Source organism: Schistocerca americana, chromosome 5 (genome assembly GCF_021461395.2).
Source record: "Schistocerca americana isolate TAMUIC-IGC-003095 chromosome 5, iqSchAmer2.1, whole genome shotgun sequence".
Taxonomy (NCBI): Eukaryota; Metazoa; Arthropoda; class Insecta; order Orthoptera; family Acrididae; genus Schistocerca; species Schistocerca americana.
The window spans coordinates 502,370,742-502,394,096 of NC_060123.1; the positions used below are offsets into that span (position 1 = coordinate 502,370,742).

Consider the following 23,355-nt stretch of genomic DNA (forward strand, 5'->3'; position numbering starts at 1 on the left):
CTTTTTAATTTAGCACTTCATTCTTGGTCTTCCTTACTTATTGTTCTTTTTTGGTTCTTGTACAAATTGTATATTGCTCATTTTTCTCTATTGTTTACCCCTATTTGCCTCAGAATTTTGAACATCATGCACCATCTTACACTGTTGAACACTTTTTCGTATTAACATGTTTTGATTTTTCTTGAGTCTTTCTTCCATTATCAGTCACAGAATGAAAACTGCCTCTCTAAGATCTCTACCTTTCGAAACGACAAACTGGCTGTCACCCAACAACTGTGATTGTGTGATAGTTCTCACATTTGTCTGCCCTCATTAACTTTGGGATTATGTGAATGATACTTTTCCAAAATTCTGATGGTGTATCCCCAGTCTCGCAATTCAACAAACCAACTTGAGTACTCATTTGGTTGCTACTTCTGCCAATGATTTTACAAATTAGAAGGAGTGTTATCTATCCCTTCTGCCTCATTGGCTCACAAGTCATCCAAATTCTATTAAACTGTGACTCTGATACTGTCCTCCTACATTTTCTTTACCAACTCCCGTTCCTTCTCCTATCATGTTGTTGGACAAGACCTCCCCTTTGCAAAATCCTTCAGTGTACTCTTCCACCTTTTCAATTTCTCCTCAATGAGTAACAGTGGAATGCCCGTTATGCTCTTAATATGAATGCCATTGTATTTTGCTTTGCTGGAGGCTGTTTTGACTTTTCCATTTGCTGAATCAGTCCTTCCAGTGACCATTTCCTTTTGGATTTCTTTACATTTTTCTTTAACCATTTCACTTGTGCTTCTCTGCACTTCCTATTTATTTAATTACTAAGGGATTTATATTGATGTATTCCTGTCTTTCACTGAACATGTTCAACAGTTCTACAACCTTAGAGAAATCCAAATGCATCTCATTGTTCTTCACTACTTCAGTAGCACATATCTTTCCACACTGATTATTTTGGATGATTCTCTTGCACTTCAGTCTACTCTTCATTATTAGGAAGCTACAATCCAATCCTATCTCTCCTCTTGAGTGCGCCTTATAATCCAGTTTCTAATTTTGGCATCTTTGTCGCATGATGATGTAATTCAGATGGAACCTGCCTGTAACTCTGCGCCTTTTCCAGGTATACCTACTCCTTTTGAGATTTTTGAACACTGCTGTAGCTTTCTCCTTTCTCATCCCTGCTACCATGTTCGCAATCTCAAGTAACTCTTCCTTCTCTTCCTTCCCCTATTACTGTGTTCTAACCTCCTATGATTAGTAGATATTTATCTCCCTTTACATATTGGGTTACCCATTGAATACCGTCAGATACTTTCTCTCTTGCTTCAGATTTTACTTGTGACCGTAGCACATATACTTGAACTACTGTTGTTGGCATGGGATAGCTATCGAAAACTACTCTACAATTGAATTGTTCACAGTAACATACTCTCTGGTGTACCTTTCTGTTTATAATAAATCCTACTCCCATTATACCATTTTCTACTGCTGTTGATATTATCGTATATTCATTCGATCAGAAATCCTTATGCTCTTTCCGTTTCACTTCACTGACAACCACTATATCTGACTTGAACCTTTGCTTTTTCCTTTTTCAGATATTCTAGCTTCCCTACCACTTCTGAGGTTTCATGCCACAACTCACAGAATGATAACCTTTTATTGGTTATTCAGTCATTTCCTTGCAGTAAGACCCCTAAGGCTTCCCATCCTGGAGAACCAAATGGGGTCTGATCTGAAATCTTTTGACAATGAAAGGATTGTCGTCCTACTTTGTTACAGGCAATGTGTCCTGAGCGACTGCATACATTTTCTTGATGCAGTGGTTTCTATTGCCTTCTGCATCCTCATGCTGTTGATAACTGCTGATTCTCTCACCGTTTAGGGCATTTTCTACACTGAGGGCAAGAGATTGCTGTGAAACTCAGTCTGTTCCTTCACCCTCTTTGACAAGGTTCTTGTCAGAACAAAGGTGTCTTTTCATACCATAACTCTTTGGCCACCATTACTGATGAGTTTTATTCAAAATTTAAACAGTGGCTGGATCAAACATTTTTATTCCTAGTCAAAGGCTCTATCCCGAGATTACAGCTGAGTTATTTATGATACATAATGTTTGTTCAATGTTTATCCTTTTTGTACCTTTTTTTATCTTCTGCCAGGTGCATCACTGAAATTTCAGTGAGTACTAAGGCAAATACAAAATGTTCTTCTAAATGCAGAAGATGATTAAAAACTCACAATATGCACCAAACGTGTTTCAGATACTGCATCCTGCACTTGTCATTAATGTGGTACCAGAAAGCGAGACTAAGTAGTGGCATCTTGGATCGACAAATTGAAGATGAAGTTGAATTTGAAATGTGGCTGTGCTGGATTCATTTAGATACAAACTCACAGGTTACAATCTTCTTAGTTATAATTTTTGTTTCATTCCAATTTTTATTGATTTGAAATACCTTACAATCAACACAGTGTGATTTTCATTTTTCAGACAGTTCCTGAGAGTAATGTTACTCAGAAGCTCTGCTATTTAAAAACACAGTTGCTGGAGTTATCAGGAGTTGACAAAATTCAGCAGTCAAAAACTTTAGAAATAACTGAAGAAATACTGAAACTTGATTCTGTTATAGGAAAATTGCTAGACCAGGGTGACATAATTTCGTGTTGCAGGCTGCAGAAGTTTTTCATACATAAAAATCAGGTAACATTTTATGTAATTAATAGACAACTGTAACAACCTCATCGTTGATAGCATGTAAAATTCTCAAAACTCACAGGAATAATATAACATATTGCTATAAGTCAGATGATTGTACACTTGTAATGACTGTCATAAAACCACATATACAGCATAAAAGTTAAACTGTTTCTTGAGCTTCTGAAAGCAATCGTTGTAGATAACTAGTGAAGGACAAGCCATAGCTGCAGCAGAGAACACAGATTTCCTCATGTTAAAATGTTTTATTTTTCACACAATAAAAGAAAGCTATGGCTAAGTAATTAACTCCTTTGTGTACAAGGGTGAAATTTGTTTGGTTGCTGTGAAATTCTGTTTTGACTTTTTATTGTGGTCATGAAATGCACTGTTGACATTGTTTTGTACTTCTACTTATCAAACATTTATGGAAAAAAATGGTTATATTGTAGTACATTATTGTATCTCTAATCAAAATGAACAATAGAGTAGCTTTCTTTGTAATTAGTGTTAAAGAAAAAAAAGAAACAGAAAAAAATCACTTTGAATTTGTATATTAACAAAACTTTTAAGTTCCATCTTTGCATTTATTGACTTTAAAAAAAAAAACTAGGAAACTTTGTCCCTCTACTCTGATATAAACAATGAAAAGTCAAACACACAATCAGAATCATGCTTACAAAAGCAGTGTAAATTATAAATTGTCTTTTTCATCATTATATTTCAAATATGCATTTCCTCAAAAATTTTATGTTTTTTCATTTATCACCTTTTGTAAAAAATGCTCTTCATTTTGCAACATTCATTCTGAAGAGAGATCTTGTCATTTTGAAATCTGCTGTCTCTCTCTATCTGGTGCCAGCTAAATGACACAATCCCTGATTAATGACTGTGCATAAAATTGCTGACATTACACACCCAGATAGCCACACTTGTGGATTGTAGGTGGTGTGCTGGTTCCAGATCAATTCCACCCAGCACGTTAATGACAAGGATTTATGTGCTGGCTGCCCTGAGGTGGTTTTTGGAGAGTTTCCCACATCTGACAAGGTGAATACAGGGCTGGTACCAGCATGCTATCTCAGTTATAAGACTGACAAACATTAAGGAAACTTTCATGTAGTTTCCTGTGGGATAGCACTAAAAGCAAGAAGGATGTGGTAATCAAATTCTGTGCCAATGAGAAAGGGCTGGCAACAGAAAGGGCATCTGGCCACCTCCTACCACTAATACTACCAAATCCAGATTAACCTGCCAACCCTGTAAGACATGGCATAGGAAGAAGAGGAGGAAGAAAAAGAAGAAGAAGAAAGGACAAGATTGCTGACATTAAGGAATTCTCAAAGTTCTCCTTTTCTGTGAAGCAAATGGTGCCATATACTACTGTTTAATTTCTCCAGGGATTGAATCTGTTGCTGAGTTTGCTTGAGAGTTTCAAGTAAGGCTTTGCCCATGATGTACCATGGACAGTTTGAAATTCCTTGTTGCCACTGTTACATATTACCACTGAATGTCTGTTTTGAATGAAGTATTACACAATTATGATCAATGTTGTAGAAAATCATTTGTATGCAGTTATTGATAATAATCAGTGTAGTAAGTCCAGCCAGATCAAACATCATGCACAACTCAAGTCCCCAGCCGAAGTTTTCATAGGAGATCTCCCTGAAAAAGTAGTTACACTTTGTATATCATACAACAGCTCCCTACTCCTTTGTTTGCTCTGTGCGGCATCTTAATATGTCCTAGAAATGATTGGATTGGCCCATGTGACCATTCTCCTCAGAGGCGTGATAAACTGGTCATGCAAGGCACCCACCACTCACACCACTCGTAGTATAACATAGCAGACACTGTGTTGCTGTCTGCATTGCTGTCTGATATATAAAAGCAGTGTGAGGGAGAAGATGATTAGTGAGATCAGTGTGAAACTCTGATGTTTCTGGTACAGAATCCTACAAGAATATCTTGCATGGACAGCACTCATAATGCATAAAAACAAAGATTTTTTTACAAAAGGCTAATTATCAAAAAAGGTGGTGCCATAAACAATGAATGGCGGTATCTGAAGTAAGCAGCTCTTATCCCATTGTTACATGTAGTTGATGCAATTATGCTTAAGGAAAAAATGCTGAATTAAACCATTTTTGCCATGTCTGGAATATGGTAGGACCAATTTAATATGGCATCAGTGTATAGATCCAAGAAGTTGGAGGAGAATACTTGTTGTATTTGTTGTCCAATACATGTTAAATTTGTGTCCTCTTGTTCCTTTTGTGTTATGTACAACTTTACACACTGGATTTTGTGATATTAAGAGCAAGTCCATTACAGCTAAATCAGTTGTGGATATCAACAAAGGCACTGTTCACTTACGTTTCCAGATACTTTCTGCCGTTTTACCAACAAGGTGAGATGGACATTGCAGTGGAAGAAAATAGGTCATCAGTTATGAATTTAAGAAACAGGGACCCAACACTGAGTCTTGTGAAATTCCAATAATTACCCTACCCTCACTCAGGTGATGCTGGAATCCCATCACCTCCAGTAATTGTTGTCTCGTTTCCTATCTGTTAGATATGACTTAATCCCACTATTCTTTATAATAATTGCGTGATTTGCGTTGTTGAAAGCCATGGATAGATCACATAGGATTATGACTTGTATCATTTTATTGCTTAGAGATTTAAGATTTAGTATATCCATTGATTGGCCCTGACATTTATTGAGAATGTTGTGACTGAATGCAAAAGAGTGAGTTTCACAATAAGAAAACGCTTGCATCAGAAGTCAACAAAGTATTTATCACAAAAATTTCTAAAAAAGAAAAAGACAAAGCAAATCACAAAATGGTAAGGATAAAAAAAAGAATTTACCTGTAGGAGGTGAAATTCTAATTGCTGCCTATTGCCGCATGTAAAAGAAGCTATCCCAGCTTTCATAAATATGAGTTCCTTTCTTGGGAAGGAAAGAAGAGTAGGTTTGGGTGTGTTATAAATGAAGAGTAGTTCACTCAGACCTGTAGATGTGAGGGACTCACCTGTTGTGAGGATGAAGGGAGCCAACAATGAAGGGGAAGCCATCAGAAAAGGAGGAGATCAAACATCAAACATAGGCAAGCACTGTGCCAGAGATGATAGATTAACAGAGTGAGAAGTAAAGAGAGATTAAGGAGAAGAAAAGAGAAATTAAAATAAAATGAATAGTGCAATTACAATGTAGGAGAAAAGAGGAAAAGGAGCTGAGGGAAGTCAGGAAGAAAAGGGGGAGGATATTTCATTAAGTAAATGAGTTTTAAAAAAAGGGTCTTTGCTAATGGAGGTTAAGTCCAGGCCCATATCTAGGGACTTGAATATTTCACATAAACTATAATGCAAAAAATATTTTGACTAGGTGGTTTTTAAAAATGTTCCAAAATATGACATTTTCTTCATTCCACAGATATCATAGATTTTTTATTTTGAGTGATATAGATAGATTTGATGTGAGACATCAGTAAGTGTATTGTAATTTATAAGTATTTTTTCACTTTCAAAATACCACTGAAGAAGCAAAGTAAAGAACATATTACTCTTAAGAATTAAGTCATCAGAAAAGAACAACAAAATTTTCAAAAAATAAGATTCAAATTAGAAAAACCTAACTCCGAAATTGTCCATAAAATAAAATGGTTTTTCCTTGTTTCTGTCCATATCTGAATATTTTTGCTTTCTGCATATATGTATATGATTTCAATATAGTAGAAGGAAACATTCCACGTGGGAAAAATTATATATAAAAACAAAGATGAGGTGACTTACCGAACAAAAGCGCTGGCACGTCGATACACACACAAACAAACAACAAACATACACACAAAATTCAAGCTTTCGCAACAAACTGTTGCCTCATCAGGAAAGAGGGAAGGAGAGGGGAAGACGAAAGGAAGTGGGTTTTAAGACATATTTGTCTGTATGTGTGGATGGATATGTGCGTGTGTGCGAGTGTATACCTGTCCTTTTTTCCCCCTAAGGTAAGTCTTTCCGCTCCCGGGATTGGAATGACTCCTTACCCTCTCCCTTAAAACCCACTTCCTTTCGTCTTCCCCTCTCCTTCCCTCTTTCCTGATGAGGCAACAGTTTGTTGCGAAAGCTTGAATTTTGTGTGTATGTTTGTTGTTTGTTTGTGTGTCTATCGACGTGCCAGCGCTTTTGTTCGGTAAGTCACCTCATCTTTGTTTTTATATATGTATATGATTTTTTTGACAAGTACTTTCCTCTGTAGAATATAGGACAATTTTTGTTGAACACTCTCTATAGGTGCTCTGATAGAAAACACACAGTTAGCTGTGTTGCCTGAAGAGTGATGTCACCTATCTTCATTATAATCCTTATACTGACATAATTTCTGCTAAGATATATGTTTTATCTGCTGATTTATTTCTTAGCATTTTTGCTCAACTACAAAATTGATATAGGTTCTTGTTTCTCCACAGGACTTGCAACTTGTTCTAATGTGCATGGATTTAGCTGAAGGTCAGTTAACACCATATCAGCTTCCAGCGGAATATAGGGCTTTGTTGAATCCAGAGCAACCTAGAAACGTAACAGGAGGATACAAGAAAAAATCAGTGAGGTCAAAACGACTTTCTTCTATGTCATCAGGTAATCGTGTTGCTGGTTAAAAGTTTGCTCATTTGCTAATGCTACAGACACCTATGTACATACATAACTATTCCTTTTTGTTTTTTTAGCCTCATATAGTCTTCTTAACTACAGCATAAGTACTGACCAAGCAGATGATTCACAGAAAGAATATCAGGACACACTCTGTCTCCTCGAGAAGCTTGCCGACTGTATAGAACATGGGAAACATCTCGCTTCAAGAATAATTGCGTACTATCGAGTCTCTGTAAATTTGGGGCTGACTTATAAGGTAATAAAAATTAATATTTTGAGAGCCCATTAAGGTTTTCTCTCTGGTCACCAACTTGATTTTACTTTGCATTTCCTCAGATAAAATGATGTGCTTGTCCAGAGTGAGTGTAAGAGATTTCTGTTTTGAAAGATAGAATAAAATGAAGACATGATGTTGCACAGAAACAAGGCAACAGAGTTGTCTGTCTTGCAAAACACAAAGCCAAACCATCATTTTAATTCTGTTCTTTAGTTCTCGTAGATATGTTGCCAGAATTTACATAAGGCCTGACTTTCTGAATAATTCATTTATGATTGGACTACCTCTCTGTCAGTCCCAAAAGAAAAGATATTTAATTTTGCAGTAACTTCAGTTTCCATCACTGTAAACATCATCTCAAGTGTTTATATGCCCTTTTTGATGGATATGTACCTGAACCTAATAACCCTGGAAGAACTATATTTGATTCTGCATGTGAGAACCTAATTTGCACATGCAATAGCAGCAGTTTTAGTTGCATAGTTTACCAAAAACTATTGAAACTGCAGCATGTGAAAAGTCAGAAGTTTGGATTTACACCTCTACAGACTGCCCGACAAAAAGAGTGAAGGACCCAGAAGAGCATGAGAAATCAGAATGAAACTTTGGGGGTTGAGAAGATATGTGATGTTATTTCAGTGATTACAAAATCAAGTGAAATGTACAAAGAACCTGGCAGTGTCCAGGGTAGTACAGCACCACTTTGGGCCATTGTCACATCTAAATTCCCCACACATGTAGATACTACATGATTCAACCTGAAGGCCAAATGGAGACCTACAATGAAGCTGTTTTCAAACTCTGCCAGGTGCTAATAATGCTGTCTCACATGGGTACAGAACATCTTAGTGATCACTCAACATCTGACGCTGTTCATGCCCCTTGTCTACTCTAACATGTCTTCCAACACTAAACATAAACAATACTAATGCACTCTGGTAACCATTCTGCCTGTCACTGACAATTGCAACACCATGTAAAATAAAGGAAAAGCAACCATTCACCTATAGTTGAATAATGTGTTACATGTAGGAACATGCAACAGAAAACAGTATTTACATTAGCTTTTGACCTCTTTCCCTTTCTATAGCAAAAAGCAGACACATTCACACACACAATAACCTCAGTATCCAAACACACACATTGACAGCTGGAGTAAGACTAACTGTTGATTATCTATCATTGATAGCAGTTTCCTTGGTGGTTGGCTGTGGCAAGGTGGTAGGGGAGGATGGAAATGTTGAGGAGGAGGTAGTGAAATAGTGTGAGGCAGATTTTTCAACAGATGACTCAATAGCTGCGGAACAAGATGAAAGGAATTCGGAGGACAGAATGATGTAAAAGGTAGAGAGAGGGAAGGAGAGAGGAGGAAAGGAGATGAAGGTGGAGGTGAGAAGGGGGACAGGGACAGAATAGAGAAAGTGAAGAACTGGGGGGGGGGGGGGGGTGAGAGAGAGAGGATGCCCACATGGGAATGGGGCAGGAAGAGTGGTGCAAGAAGCTGGGTGAGGAGTCAGTTAACTTTCCTTTAGTCACCTGATTTCAACATTGTTACCTTTTTGAATTTTTATTCCATTTTCAACTGTTTCTGCTCATTTAGGAAGAAAAAAATTATTTACTTTTGTTGCCATATTTCTTTATTTGTGTTTGTTCATCTAACTTTTTGACATACTCCAATGATGATGGGTTCTGAAAATTGATGTAGATTGTTCTTTTTTGATTTTTTGAGCATTTTTTTAAATATTTTGTATGACTATTGTTGGTGTCAAATTTTCCTCTGTTACAACTGCTTCTATTTTTGTTCCAGATTCTAATTTTGCTGTAGTAATAAAACAGCTTCTGTCATATTCTGTTCCATTGAAAAAAAACTTTTTGAGGTGGGAAAATGCAAATTGCTATAAGAGAGTCTGGAAAAGACTGATAGTTTGAAAAGGGAATGTTTGTGAAAGTGAACTATTTTCCAGTGTTTGTTCTTGCTGTATTAATTTGGAGGCAAACAAGCTTCCAGGCAGTTTTTAATCTCTCACTTTCAACAAAACATAAGTGTAACTTCAAAGTTAAATGTAGACTCATCAATTACATTTAGAAACAACCATAAAATTCAGTACATATGCCAACAAAATGGATGTTAAGTACCAAGTATAGTTCCATCACTCCGGAATTGATTTGGACATTGAAATCAGTGGTTCCAAATTACTCTGTGGATTCATCAAATAATAATTTTAGTGTTCTAAGATGGTGATCCCTGATAGTGTTCCTTAACATTTTTCACTTTTGTCTAAGAAAATGAGATACCTGACAAATTATGAGCTGGCACTTTTTCCGTGAACGTATGTCAGAAGATGAGACTACCAATGTTAGAGACAAGTAAAAATTGGCCAGGTGCGAATAGGACTTGTGCACTGAGGGTTCTGTACAAAATTAATTGCATATGTAAACAGATAATCCATGCTGGGAATTGAGAACCTTGACAATTTTTGCCTGATATCAAAATTGAACTGGCAAGATATTGATCCCAGGTATATCAAGAATTTTGAGAATGTTTTAATTTGGATAACAAATGACAAAAGAAACATTTTTTGTGTGATATAATTACAAATTAGTAGTTTTCTGATTTTTTTCCTTTACTTGTACTGTGAAACCTCGCTCCTTGCCAAATTTCATGATTCTATACTAATGGGAAGTGTCCTACAGATTTCAATTGATGAGTTTGCCAGTATCAAAATATGTGACTTAAATGGCCATATCTTTTGGCTGCGGTGATTCAGAAGCTTGCATTTATTACACCTCCAAGAGACTATGTATTTTGGTATGTGACAGAAATTTCAACTTTATACGTCTGTCCATTCCTGAGGAAAAAAGGCCTTAACAGATGGATGGACAGACAGTCAGATAACAATGACAAAACATTTTTTCCATGTGATATAATTATAAATCCACAATTTTATGACTTTTTTCCTTTGCATGTACAGTGAAACCTTGCTTCTTGCGAAAGTTCTTGGTTTTAGACTAAAGGAAAAGATCCTGTGGGTTTTGATTAGTGATTCTGCAAGTGTCAAAATATTTTATATAAATGGCTGTATCTTTTGATGTCTTCATTGACTCAGAAGCTAATGTTTATGTTGTCACCAAGGTACCATAGACCTCAGTTTGTGACACAAATTTCAACTTGATATGTTATAACAGTTCCAGAGAAAAAAGCGATCGTAACTGATGGATAGGCACACAGACAATCTGATTTTAAAAAAAATCTTTTCATTGTAGTGTGAAATCTTGCTTCTTGCTTTTGTTTGGATTCACTTAGAAGCTTAAAATTTTTGCACCATCAAGGGAATATAGCTCTTGTTGTGTGACACAAATTTCAACTTGGTATGTCTGCCCATTCCTGACAAAAATGGTTTTGAAAAGTTGGACACACAGACAACAAAGTGATCCAGGGTTCCTTTTTTCCAATTAAGGTACTGCACCCTAAATGTAATTACAAACAACCATTACACTTTGGTCAGAAGGTAAGTGTCACCTAAGAACTTTGTTTATCAGCAAAGCAGAGGGTGAAAAATTGCATCAGTAATTATGTGAAGCTCTTTCTGAAGCTAACTTGTCCCTAAATAAAGCTGTATGCTGAACTAATGCCAATAAAAAAGTGTTTAGGGTTTTAGATAGTGATGCCCAGTACACCTGAGGCAGACAACTTATAAACATCAGAACTTGCAACATTTGTATGGTGCTTAATGACTATTTAAAGGCTTTGGAGTATTCAGGTGAAGAACCATCCAAATTTCTGGTTAATATTTAATGTAATTTGGCATTGGCCCTTTCACTGGAAAGAGTTTGAAGGAAATCAATCTAAGTTTAACATTTCACATCACAAGTTTTTGAGGCATACGACCACGATCTGGCTTACTTTAGGATCTTCAACAAACAGGATTTTGGAACAGTGGGCTGGTATTCAGTATGACCTTCTTGAGCATATACCTCTGCAAAAGAATTCTGCTACTGTTCAGTCCAAATCCTATAATACCATTGTGAATGCTTTAAAAAAACCTTTAATGTAAGCAGAACTTAATTTGGTAATTTCACGCAACAAGAAGCATATAGAAATGAAAAAAATACTTCAGACCTTTTCAGCTTGTGTTTTTAAAGTTTCTGTTGTGAGAAAAATTGACAATATTTCTGGAGTTCTTCGTAGTGAACTTTTGATATTGGATAGTCTGCTTCCTTTTTTTTTCCAACTAGTTGTTAGTGGGCAAGTAACTGAAGAGATTAGTAAACAATAAGAATATGATAAGTTGGGGTTTCTAAAGAAAGCCCTAACACATTATTTCATAGCTGGCAAACATTGAGGGAAAAGAAAGCATATCAAGTGTTCCAATGAAAAGTTTTAGGTTTATAGATTCCAAAGGAAGAATAAAGAGCAGAAGCTGCAGTGACATTTTAAAGGCTGCAAAAATGGTGCTGTTTAATATCCTACAAGGTTACTTATTACATGAGTGGGAGTGGAAGGTTGTATAGTTTGAAGATGATGACCCAGGTTTGGATGACAAAGGTATTGACAATTGCTGGTAGCAGCAGATCTCAAAAAGAGACTTGTCATTTGTAGACTTAAAGTATCCAAATATTCAAAAACCTGTTAAGGTGTCTCTTACATTGCCCCATGTAAATGTGGACATAGAGAAAAGATATTCCATTTTGAAGCACACATTAGGAAAAGACAAAGCAACAATGACTCAAAGATTTTTAAACAGTTTTTTGACTGTGGGAGGTGTTTTGGGATGTTTCCTTTCTGTGCCCATTTACTCACAGCTAATTAGGAACAAACAGGACACATACAAATTATACTGCTTATAGGGAAGAATACAGAAGGAGAAGAAAACTTGAATTAAAAGAAAAGCAAAAAGCAAAACAAAATCAAAGGCATTTTGAAAAGGAGATTAGAAAGAAGAATAACATAAAAAAGGTCCATTAACTACGAGACAGCTGCTCACAAGTTTCAGCTAAACTGAAGAAAGCACGAAAAAAAAAAAAAAAAAAAAATTAAAGGCAGAAAAATCATAGAGGGGGCACAAACCATGCAAGTAGAAGAAAGAGTGAAACAAAGGGAGGTGGAAACCATTCAGAAAAATCATTAGAAAATAAAATTTAGTATTATTACCTCATTTTTTTCTATGATTCCTAAGAAACAGTAATCTAAAAGTGTTTTGTTAACCTTCGCCCAGTATTGAAGTGTTGAATGCCATTAATTGTAAAAATGTGATGTAGATTTTGTTTGTGAATTATGATTACCAATATTGAATTGCCAATGCTAAATTACCAATGTAACTGCATATGTTAATAAATGTATATGAAGGAAAAAATGGCCATCACCATCCAGGATCATAATAGAGAAATTTAACTTTGTCTTAGCCAGTACCTTTGGCAGGGGATTATCAAAAATGAAAACAATTCATTTGTGCCATATCTGTTTATTGAAATAATTTGTCATCTTTTAAACACCTTTTTAAAATGTGTTATCACATTTTAATTGCCTTTTTCAAATATTTTGTCACCTTACTCAACTTGTCCAAGTGCACCAATGACTCCTAACCCTGTAGAAGACAGTACACAATCTGGACAGGGAAGGAGTGATGTGGGTAGAAGAGAAAAGGGGAATTATTTGGTGAGGCAGTGGAGGTTTTAGGCTAGGGGGATTGTGAGAGTCCAGGGTTATGTTGGGGAAACAATTTCCACCAGCATAGTTCAGAGAAATTAGTGCTGGAAGTATTCAAATGGCTTGCATAGTGAAGCAGCTGATAATGGCCATTCAAGCAACTAGACAGTGGGTTACTTGTTATGCCCAAATAGTATGTTGCACAGTAACTGCAGTGTAGCTGATATATAAAATGGCTGCTTTGATGTGTGTTCCTGTCTGTGATAAGGGAGTAATTGCCTGTAACTGGACAGCAGTTGGAGATGGTGCATGATTATATGGGACAGGTCTTGCACATGGGTTGACTACAAACATCTATGGGGTGCAGGGCTGGGAACAAGATTGGAATAATGATGAACAAGGGATGTTCTGTACATTTGGTGGGTGACACAACAATTCCATTGGGCCTTGAGCCTTTGTTTAATTTTAGAGATTTCAGCAGTTTTGTAACTCCACAGACACAAATATCATCTTTGTGATCCAACTTCTAAAGATTGAACATTCATTCTGTAAACAACGTGTAGAATGTGGCTAAGCCAGTTCTCTTTTGTACTCTTTTTTTCCCAGGAGTACTAGACCAGCAGAGTGTGAAGGAAAACTTATGTGTACCTTCAAATGTGTAAGGTAGGTACTGGTGGAAATGAGGTCATGACAGTCTGTTATAGGTCATGCCAGACTATCTTACATAACTTATCTGCATCCATGAAATTGAGAAAATATTCTGATACCACATAATTATGCTGCCCATCTCATCACTGCAATACATGATGAATCAAATTAGAAAATAAATAATTTACTATGAATGTTCTAAGTGCCATACCAGAAAACTTACTGGTTCAAAGGGCTAATAGGGAAGCTTTAATTTCTAGTGCCATTAATACAGAGGCACTATGTTTTAATTTTGATAATAAAAGTAGAGAAATACAGCAGTAATACTTTAACTAGTGGGACTGTAATCCACAAAAACTAGTTCTCATTGCTTTTTAATTTTTTTACAAGAGGAGAACAATATTACATTCATGAAAAAAGAGTGTCTCAGTTTTGAATTTTGTTTCATGCACAACTCCATTCCTGGAATCAAATGTTGCAGAGTTTACTGTAAAACTCCCTGTTCTGTTGAGGAAGAAATAGCATTTTCAACAGGCCTTTCTGTTTTCCTGCTGGTAAACATGGCTGGTCTGTCAGATGAAGTAAGACATGCCTTGAATCTGCCATAGACCTTCCTCTTTTGAATACATTGACATTTTTCTATTTTTATGTTTCAGAGTAAGAAGTTTATATAGCTGTTTGGGATGGATCGGTATGAGACACTTTCATCTTATTGCATTTGGAGATTTTATGTGCCTACACTGACAATGATGTTTCATCAGCTTCTTTAAAATCAAAGAAGTCAGTTGTCTGCATTGGAATTATATGGAATGGGTTCATAGCTTTAGCTGTCTGAACAATTTTTGTGTGCATCTTGTAGGACAAAAGGCCTGCTTACGTTTCTTCATTTCTCTATAATTGCAAAGTCTTTATTGCAGCTCAGGAAGGTGTGGCCACTCACCAAAAATGTGGATGTTATATCTTCAAACCATCTCAGGCTAAATGGAAAAAGCATGGCACTTGGGAGTCCATTGGGAAGCACTGCTTGACACAAGGAACCTGTGCCATTTAGTAATGAATGTTCAAACATATTCTCCATGATTTTGAACAAGTCTAGGGACATGCTATAGATGATCAAGAACACAACAGCATTAAAAACGTGCTTTGTGAAAAAATTACATGTAGCACATTTTCCATACCAGTTTCCAAATATTAATCACTATACTTACAATAATAATAATTCTGATAAATCTGTAAAATCAAAAGCTGATATGAGACGTACCCATCATCTGGTATGTGTATTAAACATATTCTTTCTTGTTTTATTTGATGACATCCTTATCTTGTTGCAACAGCTGCATTCTATCGCAAGTTACTAATTATATCACCTCAGATTATACTTTGGGAACCTGTACATGATTTATATTAGGCAACAGAATCAGCTGCTCACTACATTGGTCAATGTGCAGCTCATCAGAAGCAACTTCCCAGTACTACTGCATATCCTACGGTCCATGATGACACATTGACCAAGTGGCTCTCCAAAATTCAGATATTTGCAAATATTTCCAGGAAGCCAATAACTAGCATTTAAACTTCACCATCAGAATAAATGTTGTGATAAACATGTTATCGAAGAAACCCTAATCTCTTACATATATCTTATGCCGCTGGCTGATGTGCTCCTGTTGGCTCCAGCAATCATGCACTTGCAGAAGACTCTGGAAATCAATACCCAGTTGAGAACCAGTTGTACTTGCATCACTGCCCCTATCATTTCTTTTCTTTTGTTGTCAGTGAAAAGTAACCATAAGCATCTAAAGTCAGTCTCAGTGTCTGTTCTAATATGTAAATCTAATTAAAATTTCTTGTTGGTTGACGTTTATAATGGGCCACTAAAAAGTATTTCCACAATGGATGTCAGCTGCTCCTTGGTGTAGAGTCATTCAAACAGAGGGCTGGTAGCCATCACTGTATCATTTTTCTCTGTGGTCAATAGACTGCAGGCAGCTCTCGATAATGAAATACACTTTCATTCATTCTTGATGTTTCATGGAGCCAATCAAGAAAAAGAATCTTCTGGGCTGAGGAATGTCCACTCCACTATCAGTTATTGCAACTTTGTGTAAACCAACTCTGATGCCTTGGTGCTTTGTAGCAGACTTTTCGAAATAAATTTAACATTCACAAGAGTATACAGTGAATTTGAATTGCTGTTTCAGTTTAGAGTAAACTAACAGCTGCACCTGCATATTTGTACACAATAACAGAATACATATATTTTTATTTTCATGCTTGCATTCCACCAATTACCTTAGCCAATGTTTTTAGCAAAGTATCTCTGGACCTAGTCACATTGGTGAAACACATGTATGTTACATTACAAAATGATGTGAATTGTATCAAAGACTTATACATAACATCAGTTCACAGAAAAATGAAGGGAAGACATTTTTGTGTGGAGAATTGTGGAAATGAGTAGTATATCTCCATCTACATGACTCCTCTGCAATTCACACTTAAGTGGCAAGCAGAGGGTTTCTTGAAATCACCTTCAGACTGTTTCTCTACCTTTCTGCTCTCTAACAGCGCATGAGAAAAATGAAACACATGCGTCTTTCTGTATTTGCTCTGATTTCTCTTAAGCATGCTGATGGCAATAAAATGTTTTCATATTCAAAGGAGAAAGTTGATGATTGAAATTTCGCATGAAGATCTCGCTGCAATGAAAAATGCATTGTTTTAACGATTGCGATCCCAACTTGCTTTCATAACCATGACATCCTGTTTCACCATAATACAAATGAGGTGCCCTTCTTTGGACTTTTTTGATGTCCTCCATTAATGACATCTGTGAAGGATATCATACTGCAAAGCCAGACTCTAGCAGTAGATGGACAGGCTTAGTGTAGTGATCATTCCAATACAAGTTTTTCATAGTTGTAGTTCCCAGCAGATACTTAGTTGAATTAACAGTCTTTAAATTTTTGTGGTTTATCATGTAACAAAAATGTAATGTATTTCTTTTTGTACTCACCTTGTGGATAACCTCACACTTTTCCTTGTATATTCCTGACACTGTTTCAGTTTTGGGGTGATCTACAATAGTGTGCAACGCTCAGATGCCAGTATCACTAGTAAAGCATTTATTGTATTACGATAACTGGTTCCACCAAGACTGTGTTGCCATGTTCAGATGATATGCTCTATAACATAAATCATATTTTCCCTCAGTACTGGAAAGAGATTTAAGCACTCTTCTCAACAACAGTACTTCATAGTGAGATTATGCAGTGATTAAGAACTTGGACTTACATACAGGGAGAGGAGCATTAAAATCTCTGTCTGGTCACCCAGATTTAGTTTTCTTATGGTTTACCTAAATTGCTTAAAGCAAACACCAGTATAATTCCTTTGAAAAAGATATGGACAATTTACTTTCCAATGCCTATCCATTTTGAGATTGAACTTTGTTTCTAGTGATTCCATCATTGAAGGGATGTTAAAAATTAATCTTACTTCCTTGCAGAATACTAGTTTGAATCTAGATCAATTTAGGAAGGGAAGGGTGCTGATGGTGAATGATGTGTATAAGGAAAAAACAAAAAGATTAAAATGTGCAGTCAAGGAAGAAGCTAGTAAAATGAGAATAAATGAAAATACTGATCACTTTAGTTTAGAGACACAAGAGATCTGTACCAAAAGTTCCAGAACTTTCTCCACAACATTTTTATACACTTACCTTTTACTTATTGTGCATTGTATCTTTTGAAATGCTCTCCTCCACAATTGATACATCACTCCCACTCCCACCACTCCCCACTTCCAGAAGCAGTCTTGGTACACCTCTTGCTAGATTGAGCAAAGTGCCATCTGTGAATTTTGTTTTATCTCAACTGTTGCTGCAGATCTTCATCCTTTCAACAGGATTTTCAGCTTTGGAAATAAAAAAGAGACCATATGGGCCAGGTCTGGAGAGTACAGAGGTTGAAGCTGCGCAGTGATTTCCTTTTTTGTGCAATAGTCATGCACCAACAGGGATGAACGTGCAGTTCATTATTATGATGCAAGAGCCATGAATTGTTTCACCACAATTCAGGCCATTTCCTTCTCGTATTTTGTCTCAGGCATTGCAACATGTTCTAGTAGTACTATTGATTAACAGTTTGCCCCTGTGGTGTGAATTCATGATGAATTAGTCCTTCAGAAAACTATCAGCATGGTTTTGACATTTGACCTCACCTGATGAGCTTTTCTTTTGTCTTGGAAAACCTTTCCCAACCCATTATGAACTCTGAACCTTCATCTCAACATCATAACCATGGATCCATGTCTCATCACCAGTTATGCTTTTCTTGAGGAACATCTCGTTCTCATTTGTGTGATGCAAAAGTTCTTCACAGGTTACAAGATGAAGGGCTTTATGGTCATGACCCCATGAGCCATGGAATGAACTTGCCAGCAACACGATGCTTTCCAAGATGCTGTGTCAGGATCTAATGACATGATCCAACTGAAATGCTACATTCTTCTGCAATCTCTTGGAGCGTCAGTCTTCAATTGGCACACACAATTTCAGTGATGTTCCTTGCATGAGCATCATCGGTAGACGTCGAAGGGATTCCTGAATGAGGATCATCTTTAACTTCTGTCCAGCCATTTGTAAACCATGTGAACCATTCATAACACCAAGTAAGGCTTAAGCACTCATCACCCTAGGCTTTATACATCATTTGGTGTGTCTCCGTAAAAGATTTTCTTGAGTTTCATGCAAAATTTAATGTAGATGTGTTGCTCCTCTAACTCTGCCATATTGAAATTTGCAAACTGTGTGACACAATGTTCTACTCAGTATGGCACCGAACATTAAGTAACAGACATACAACGATGAAACTTCTACCAGTTACACGTTAAACACAGGTATGTGTAGGAGGAATGCCAACCCCATTGTGCTCCAACACACCATTGGCGTGTAATTATGAATGTTCTGGAATTTTTTGAACTGACCTCACATATCAGCTATATTATTGGTGAAAAATTGTATAAATCATACATATTCAATTTTTCAAAATTAATTAATGTATTTAATCTGCAGAAAAGTAATTATTATCTACAGTAGGTCTTTGGACAAGTTCTCATTATTAGGCAGGGGTAACTCCATAATATAGAACATGTGCTTCTGTAACCTTCCTCATTTGATTATTCGTTAGTAGATTGTAATTTCAAATACTAAAAAGTAGCTATTTTTTATTTGAGTGAATGAACTTGAACTTTTCTATCCAGAGTGCAGGAACACCAACCACATATCACTTTCTGATGTGACAGGTTTGGTTCCCATAATTGTGCAGCCCATCATGTCATTACCATTCATCTCAACAATACTGAAAAGTATTTATAAGTTAACGCATATGTCTGCTTTTAAGAGCAGTGGTATATCACAGACAAAATATCTTTTTACATCCCTTAATAAATGAAACATAGTTAAATATCTAAATGGGCTTTTCAAATGTTGATTGTATAGTACTAAATTAAAGGAACTCCATAGCAGCTTCTGTAATCTAAGAGATTCAAATACTTTTGTTTCAGCATGTAATTAGTTTGGAAGATCCACTATCGCTAATCAGAACTGCTGTTGAAAATGACACTATAAATAAATTAGTAGTTGTGAATGATCTTGTATGTTGTGCTGGATCTACTGATGAAGAAATAGCTGAACTTTTGTGTTCAGAAATTGTGGCAGCCATCACTAGGCAGCATTTGCAAGGTAATTTGATTTTTGTTTTCTTGATGTTCCTTGTCATGTGTATTATCAGTATTTCATAGACACTATAAATTTTAATGTTTATAATTGTGTAAGTGTCTTCAGGAAGTTGATGGAAATTCCTACTTTTCTGGAAACTTACTTTCACATTTTCTTAACTACTATCCACTAAGGAAAGAGGTTGGTTAGAGATATATGTCATATTCATTATGAAGCTAATACAGTCAGAGCACTAGCTCATTTGGACAAAGATGAGAGAGAATATTAGCCATAGTTTTGTTTAAAGAATCACCCCAATATTCATTCCAAGTCATTAGACAAACTACGTTCAGTGAGGTGGCAAAAGTCATGGGATGCCTCCCAATATTGTGTTGGACCTTCTTTTGCCTAACATAATTCAGCAGTTTGATGTGGCAGGGACTCAGAAAGTTAGTGGAAGTCCCCTGCAGAAATATTGAGCTGTGCTGCCTTTATAGCTGTCCCTAATTGCGAAAGTGTTGCCATTGCCGGATCTTGTTCACGAACTGACTTCTTGTTTATGTCTCTTAAATGTATTATGGTATTCATGTCGGTAATGTGGGTGGCCAAATCATTTGTTTGAATTGTCCAGAATGTTCTTCAAATCAATTGTGAATGATAGTGCCCAGATACATTTTGGGACTTGAAGTCCATTAATGGCCGCAAATGGTCTCCAAGTAGCCGAGCATAACCATTTCCAGTCAATGATCAGTTCAGTTGGACCAGAGGACACAATACATTCCGTGTAAACTCAGCCCACACCATTATTGAGCCACTACCAGCTTGCACAATGCCTTGTTGACAACCTGGGTCCATGGCTTCATGGGGTGTGTGCCACACTCAAATCTTACCATCAGCTCTTACCATCTGAAATCAGGACTCATCTGACCGGGCCAGATTTTCCAGTCGCCTAGAATCCAACTTTTGTGACTTGCTGATCTTTCAAAGTGCTGCCGCGCAGTTACGCGCGTCCTCTACATGCGGTGTTGTCTGCCAGCCATGCAGCAGCAGCGCCACCTAAGCGGCCAGCTAGCCAGCGGCCGCTAGACTCGGACTCAGTTATGATATGACCGTTAGAGTGACACACGTCTTACTCTGTTTACTTGATCTGTGACTTTCATGTATTGTGTCGTCCTTGAAATATATTTGTTCAACTTGAAGTTAAAACAATTGGTGACGAGGATGGGATACGAACCCACACGTGCAAAGCACATTGGATTCCTTGTCGACGACATTTTCGTCCCTTTTTTCTCCTGGGTTAGGCCGTGAAAATGACTTTGAAGCTCATATCACTCTCAAACCCACTGTTCGGCCTAAGTTTTTTCGGGCTCGGCCCATTCCTGTGGCCCTTCGTGATCAGGTCAAACGGGAGCTGGATCGTCTCACTGCTTCAGGGGTCTTGCTTCCTGTCACTTCCAGTGAGTGGTCCTCTCCTGTCGTCGTCATTGCTAAGCCAAATGGTGATATTCATCTCTGTGGCAATTTCAAGGCCACTGTAAATGCTCAATGACTTATTGACACTTACCCTATGCCTTGACCTGAAGAATTGTTCACTAAACTTGCTGGAGGCCAGTATTTTTCTAAACTTGACCTGTCAGAAGCTTATCATCAACTTCCTCTCGACACTGCTTCCCGGCCGTTTCTGGTGCTTAACAGCCTTTCGGCCTCTATCAATACCAATGATTGTCATTCGGGGTTGCCAGCGCCCCTGCTCTCTTTCAGCGATTCTTGGAACAATTATTGCTCCCTGTCCCTGGGTGTATAAATTACATGGACGACATTGTTGCCACTGGCTCCACCACTGAAGAACATCTTCAGAACCTCCACACACTTTTTCATGTCTTACAGACCACCAGTCTTAAGTGTAATCTTCAGAAATCACAATTTTTTCAGGCATCTATCACGTACTTGGGGTTTCAACTCTCTCGGGATGGTATTCGTCCACTTCAGCACGCTGTCGCTGCGATCGATGCCCTTTCTCGCCCTACATCTGTTAAGGAACTGCAGGCCTTCTTGGGGAAAATAGCATAATATCACAAGTTTTTACCGTCTGCTGCTTCAGTGCCTCAGCCGTTACATCGCCTGTTGCATAAAAACGTGCCTTTTCACTGGTCCGCATCATGCGATGTGGCTTTCCAGAAATTGAAGGCTATGCTGAAACAGGCCCCGTGCCTGGCTACTTATCGACCTGGCCAACATCTTGTTCTTGCCACGGACGCCTCTCAATACAGGGTCGGTGCAGTCCTTGCGCACCGTTTTTCTGACGGTTCTGAACAACCCATTGCTTATGCCTCCAAAACACTCATAGATGCCCAACAAAAGTATTCTCAAATTGAAAAAGAAGCTTTGGCCATTATTTATGCTCTTCATAAGTTTGGTGTTTTTCTCTATGGATCCAAGTTTCATCTTGTTACAGATCCTTGTTTCATCCATCGTCACTTCCCGACAAGGCTGCACACCGCCTCCAGCGTTGGGCTCTTTACTTGTCTCATTTCAGTTATGAGATTCATTTCTGGCCGACAGCTCAACATGCGAATGCTGATGCACTGTCTCGCCTTCCCATGGGTCCTGATCTGGCATTCAATAGGGACGAACTTTTGTGTTTCCAACTGGATGTTGCCGAGCAGCGGGTTGTGGACACATTCCCCATCACCGAGGACCGGCTGGCGGCTGCTATGGGTTTTGACCCTACCCTCTCCTGGGTTTTACACTTTATTCAGAAGGGTTGGCCAGATCGTCCGTCCGCTAAGACTTCTGATCCGTTGCGGAACTACTACGCTGTGCGTTACCGCCTCATGGCTAGGGATAGTGTTATCCGCCTTTCCACCGAAAATGCTTCGCCGCCTGTTGTGGTACCTGCATCTTTGTGTGCTTCGGTCTTGCGCCTCCTTCACCAAGGGCACTGGGGTGTCTCTCGCAGAAAAACTCTGGCACGCTGTCATGTGTACTGGCCCGGCATCGACTCTGAAATCGCACACGTGGTCGCTGCCTGCGGCCCTTGTGCGTCACAGGCCGCTGCCCCGAAGTCATCTTTGTCACCGTGGCCTTCACCTGAGAAGCCCTGGGAGCGTATTCATGCTGACTTCGTGGGACCTTTTTAAGTACTTATTAGCTTTTCGTTATTGACGCCTACTCTAACTTTCCTTTCATTGTCCGTTGCACGTCGCCTACCACCGCGGCAACCACTAATACTCTAGCTTGCATTTTCTCTTTGGAAAGCCTTCCCTCTACTCTTGTTACTGATAATGGTCCGCAATTTGCCTCTTCCGATTTTGCGGATTTTTGTGCCCGTCACTGCGTCATGCATGTCACGGCCCCTCTGTTCCATTCACAGTCAGACGGTGAGCTGAACGACTGGTACACACATTTAAGGCTCAGATGAGGAAACTCCTGACTTCTTCTGCTACTGATGATGTGATTCTCCACTTTCTGGCTTCTTACCATTTCACCCCCATGAGCGACCACAGCCCAGCTGAGCTCTTACATGGCCGACAGCCCCACACGCTACTTCATCTTCTGCGGCCTTCCACCTCACGGCCGCGGGTGCCTTTGCTTGGCCGGTTCACCGCCGGCAACCTTGTATGGGTACGGGGATATGGCAGGCGGCCAAAATGGAGTCCTGGCCACATCTTACGACACTGTGGCCGACGCCTGTATGAAATCCAGACG

General features: G+C 38.1%; 1 protein-coding gene across 1 annotated transcript in view; it reads left to right on the top strand.

The window, feature by feature from the left end:
• LOC124615774 (spatacsin) overlaps positions 1-23,355 on the top strand; it is a 395,474-nt gene that overhangs the window by 249,929 nt on the left and 122,190 nt on the right. The window contains exons 24-28 of the mRNA XM_047143873.1: positions 2,265-2,400; positions 2,495-2,704; positions 7,173-7,341; positions 7,431-7,612; positions 19,494-19,671. Of these exons, the coding sequence (XP_046999829.1) occupies positions 2,265-2,400; positions 2,495-2,704; positions 7,173-7,341; positions 7,431-7,612; positions 19,494-19,671 (875 nt within the window). The remainder of the gene's footprint in view (positions 1-2,264; positions 2,401-2,494; positions 2,705-7,172; positions 7,342-7,430; positions 7,613-19,493; positions 19,672-23,355) is intronic.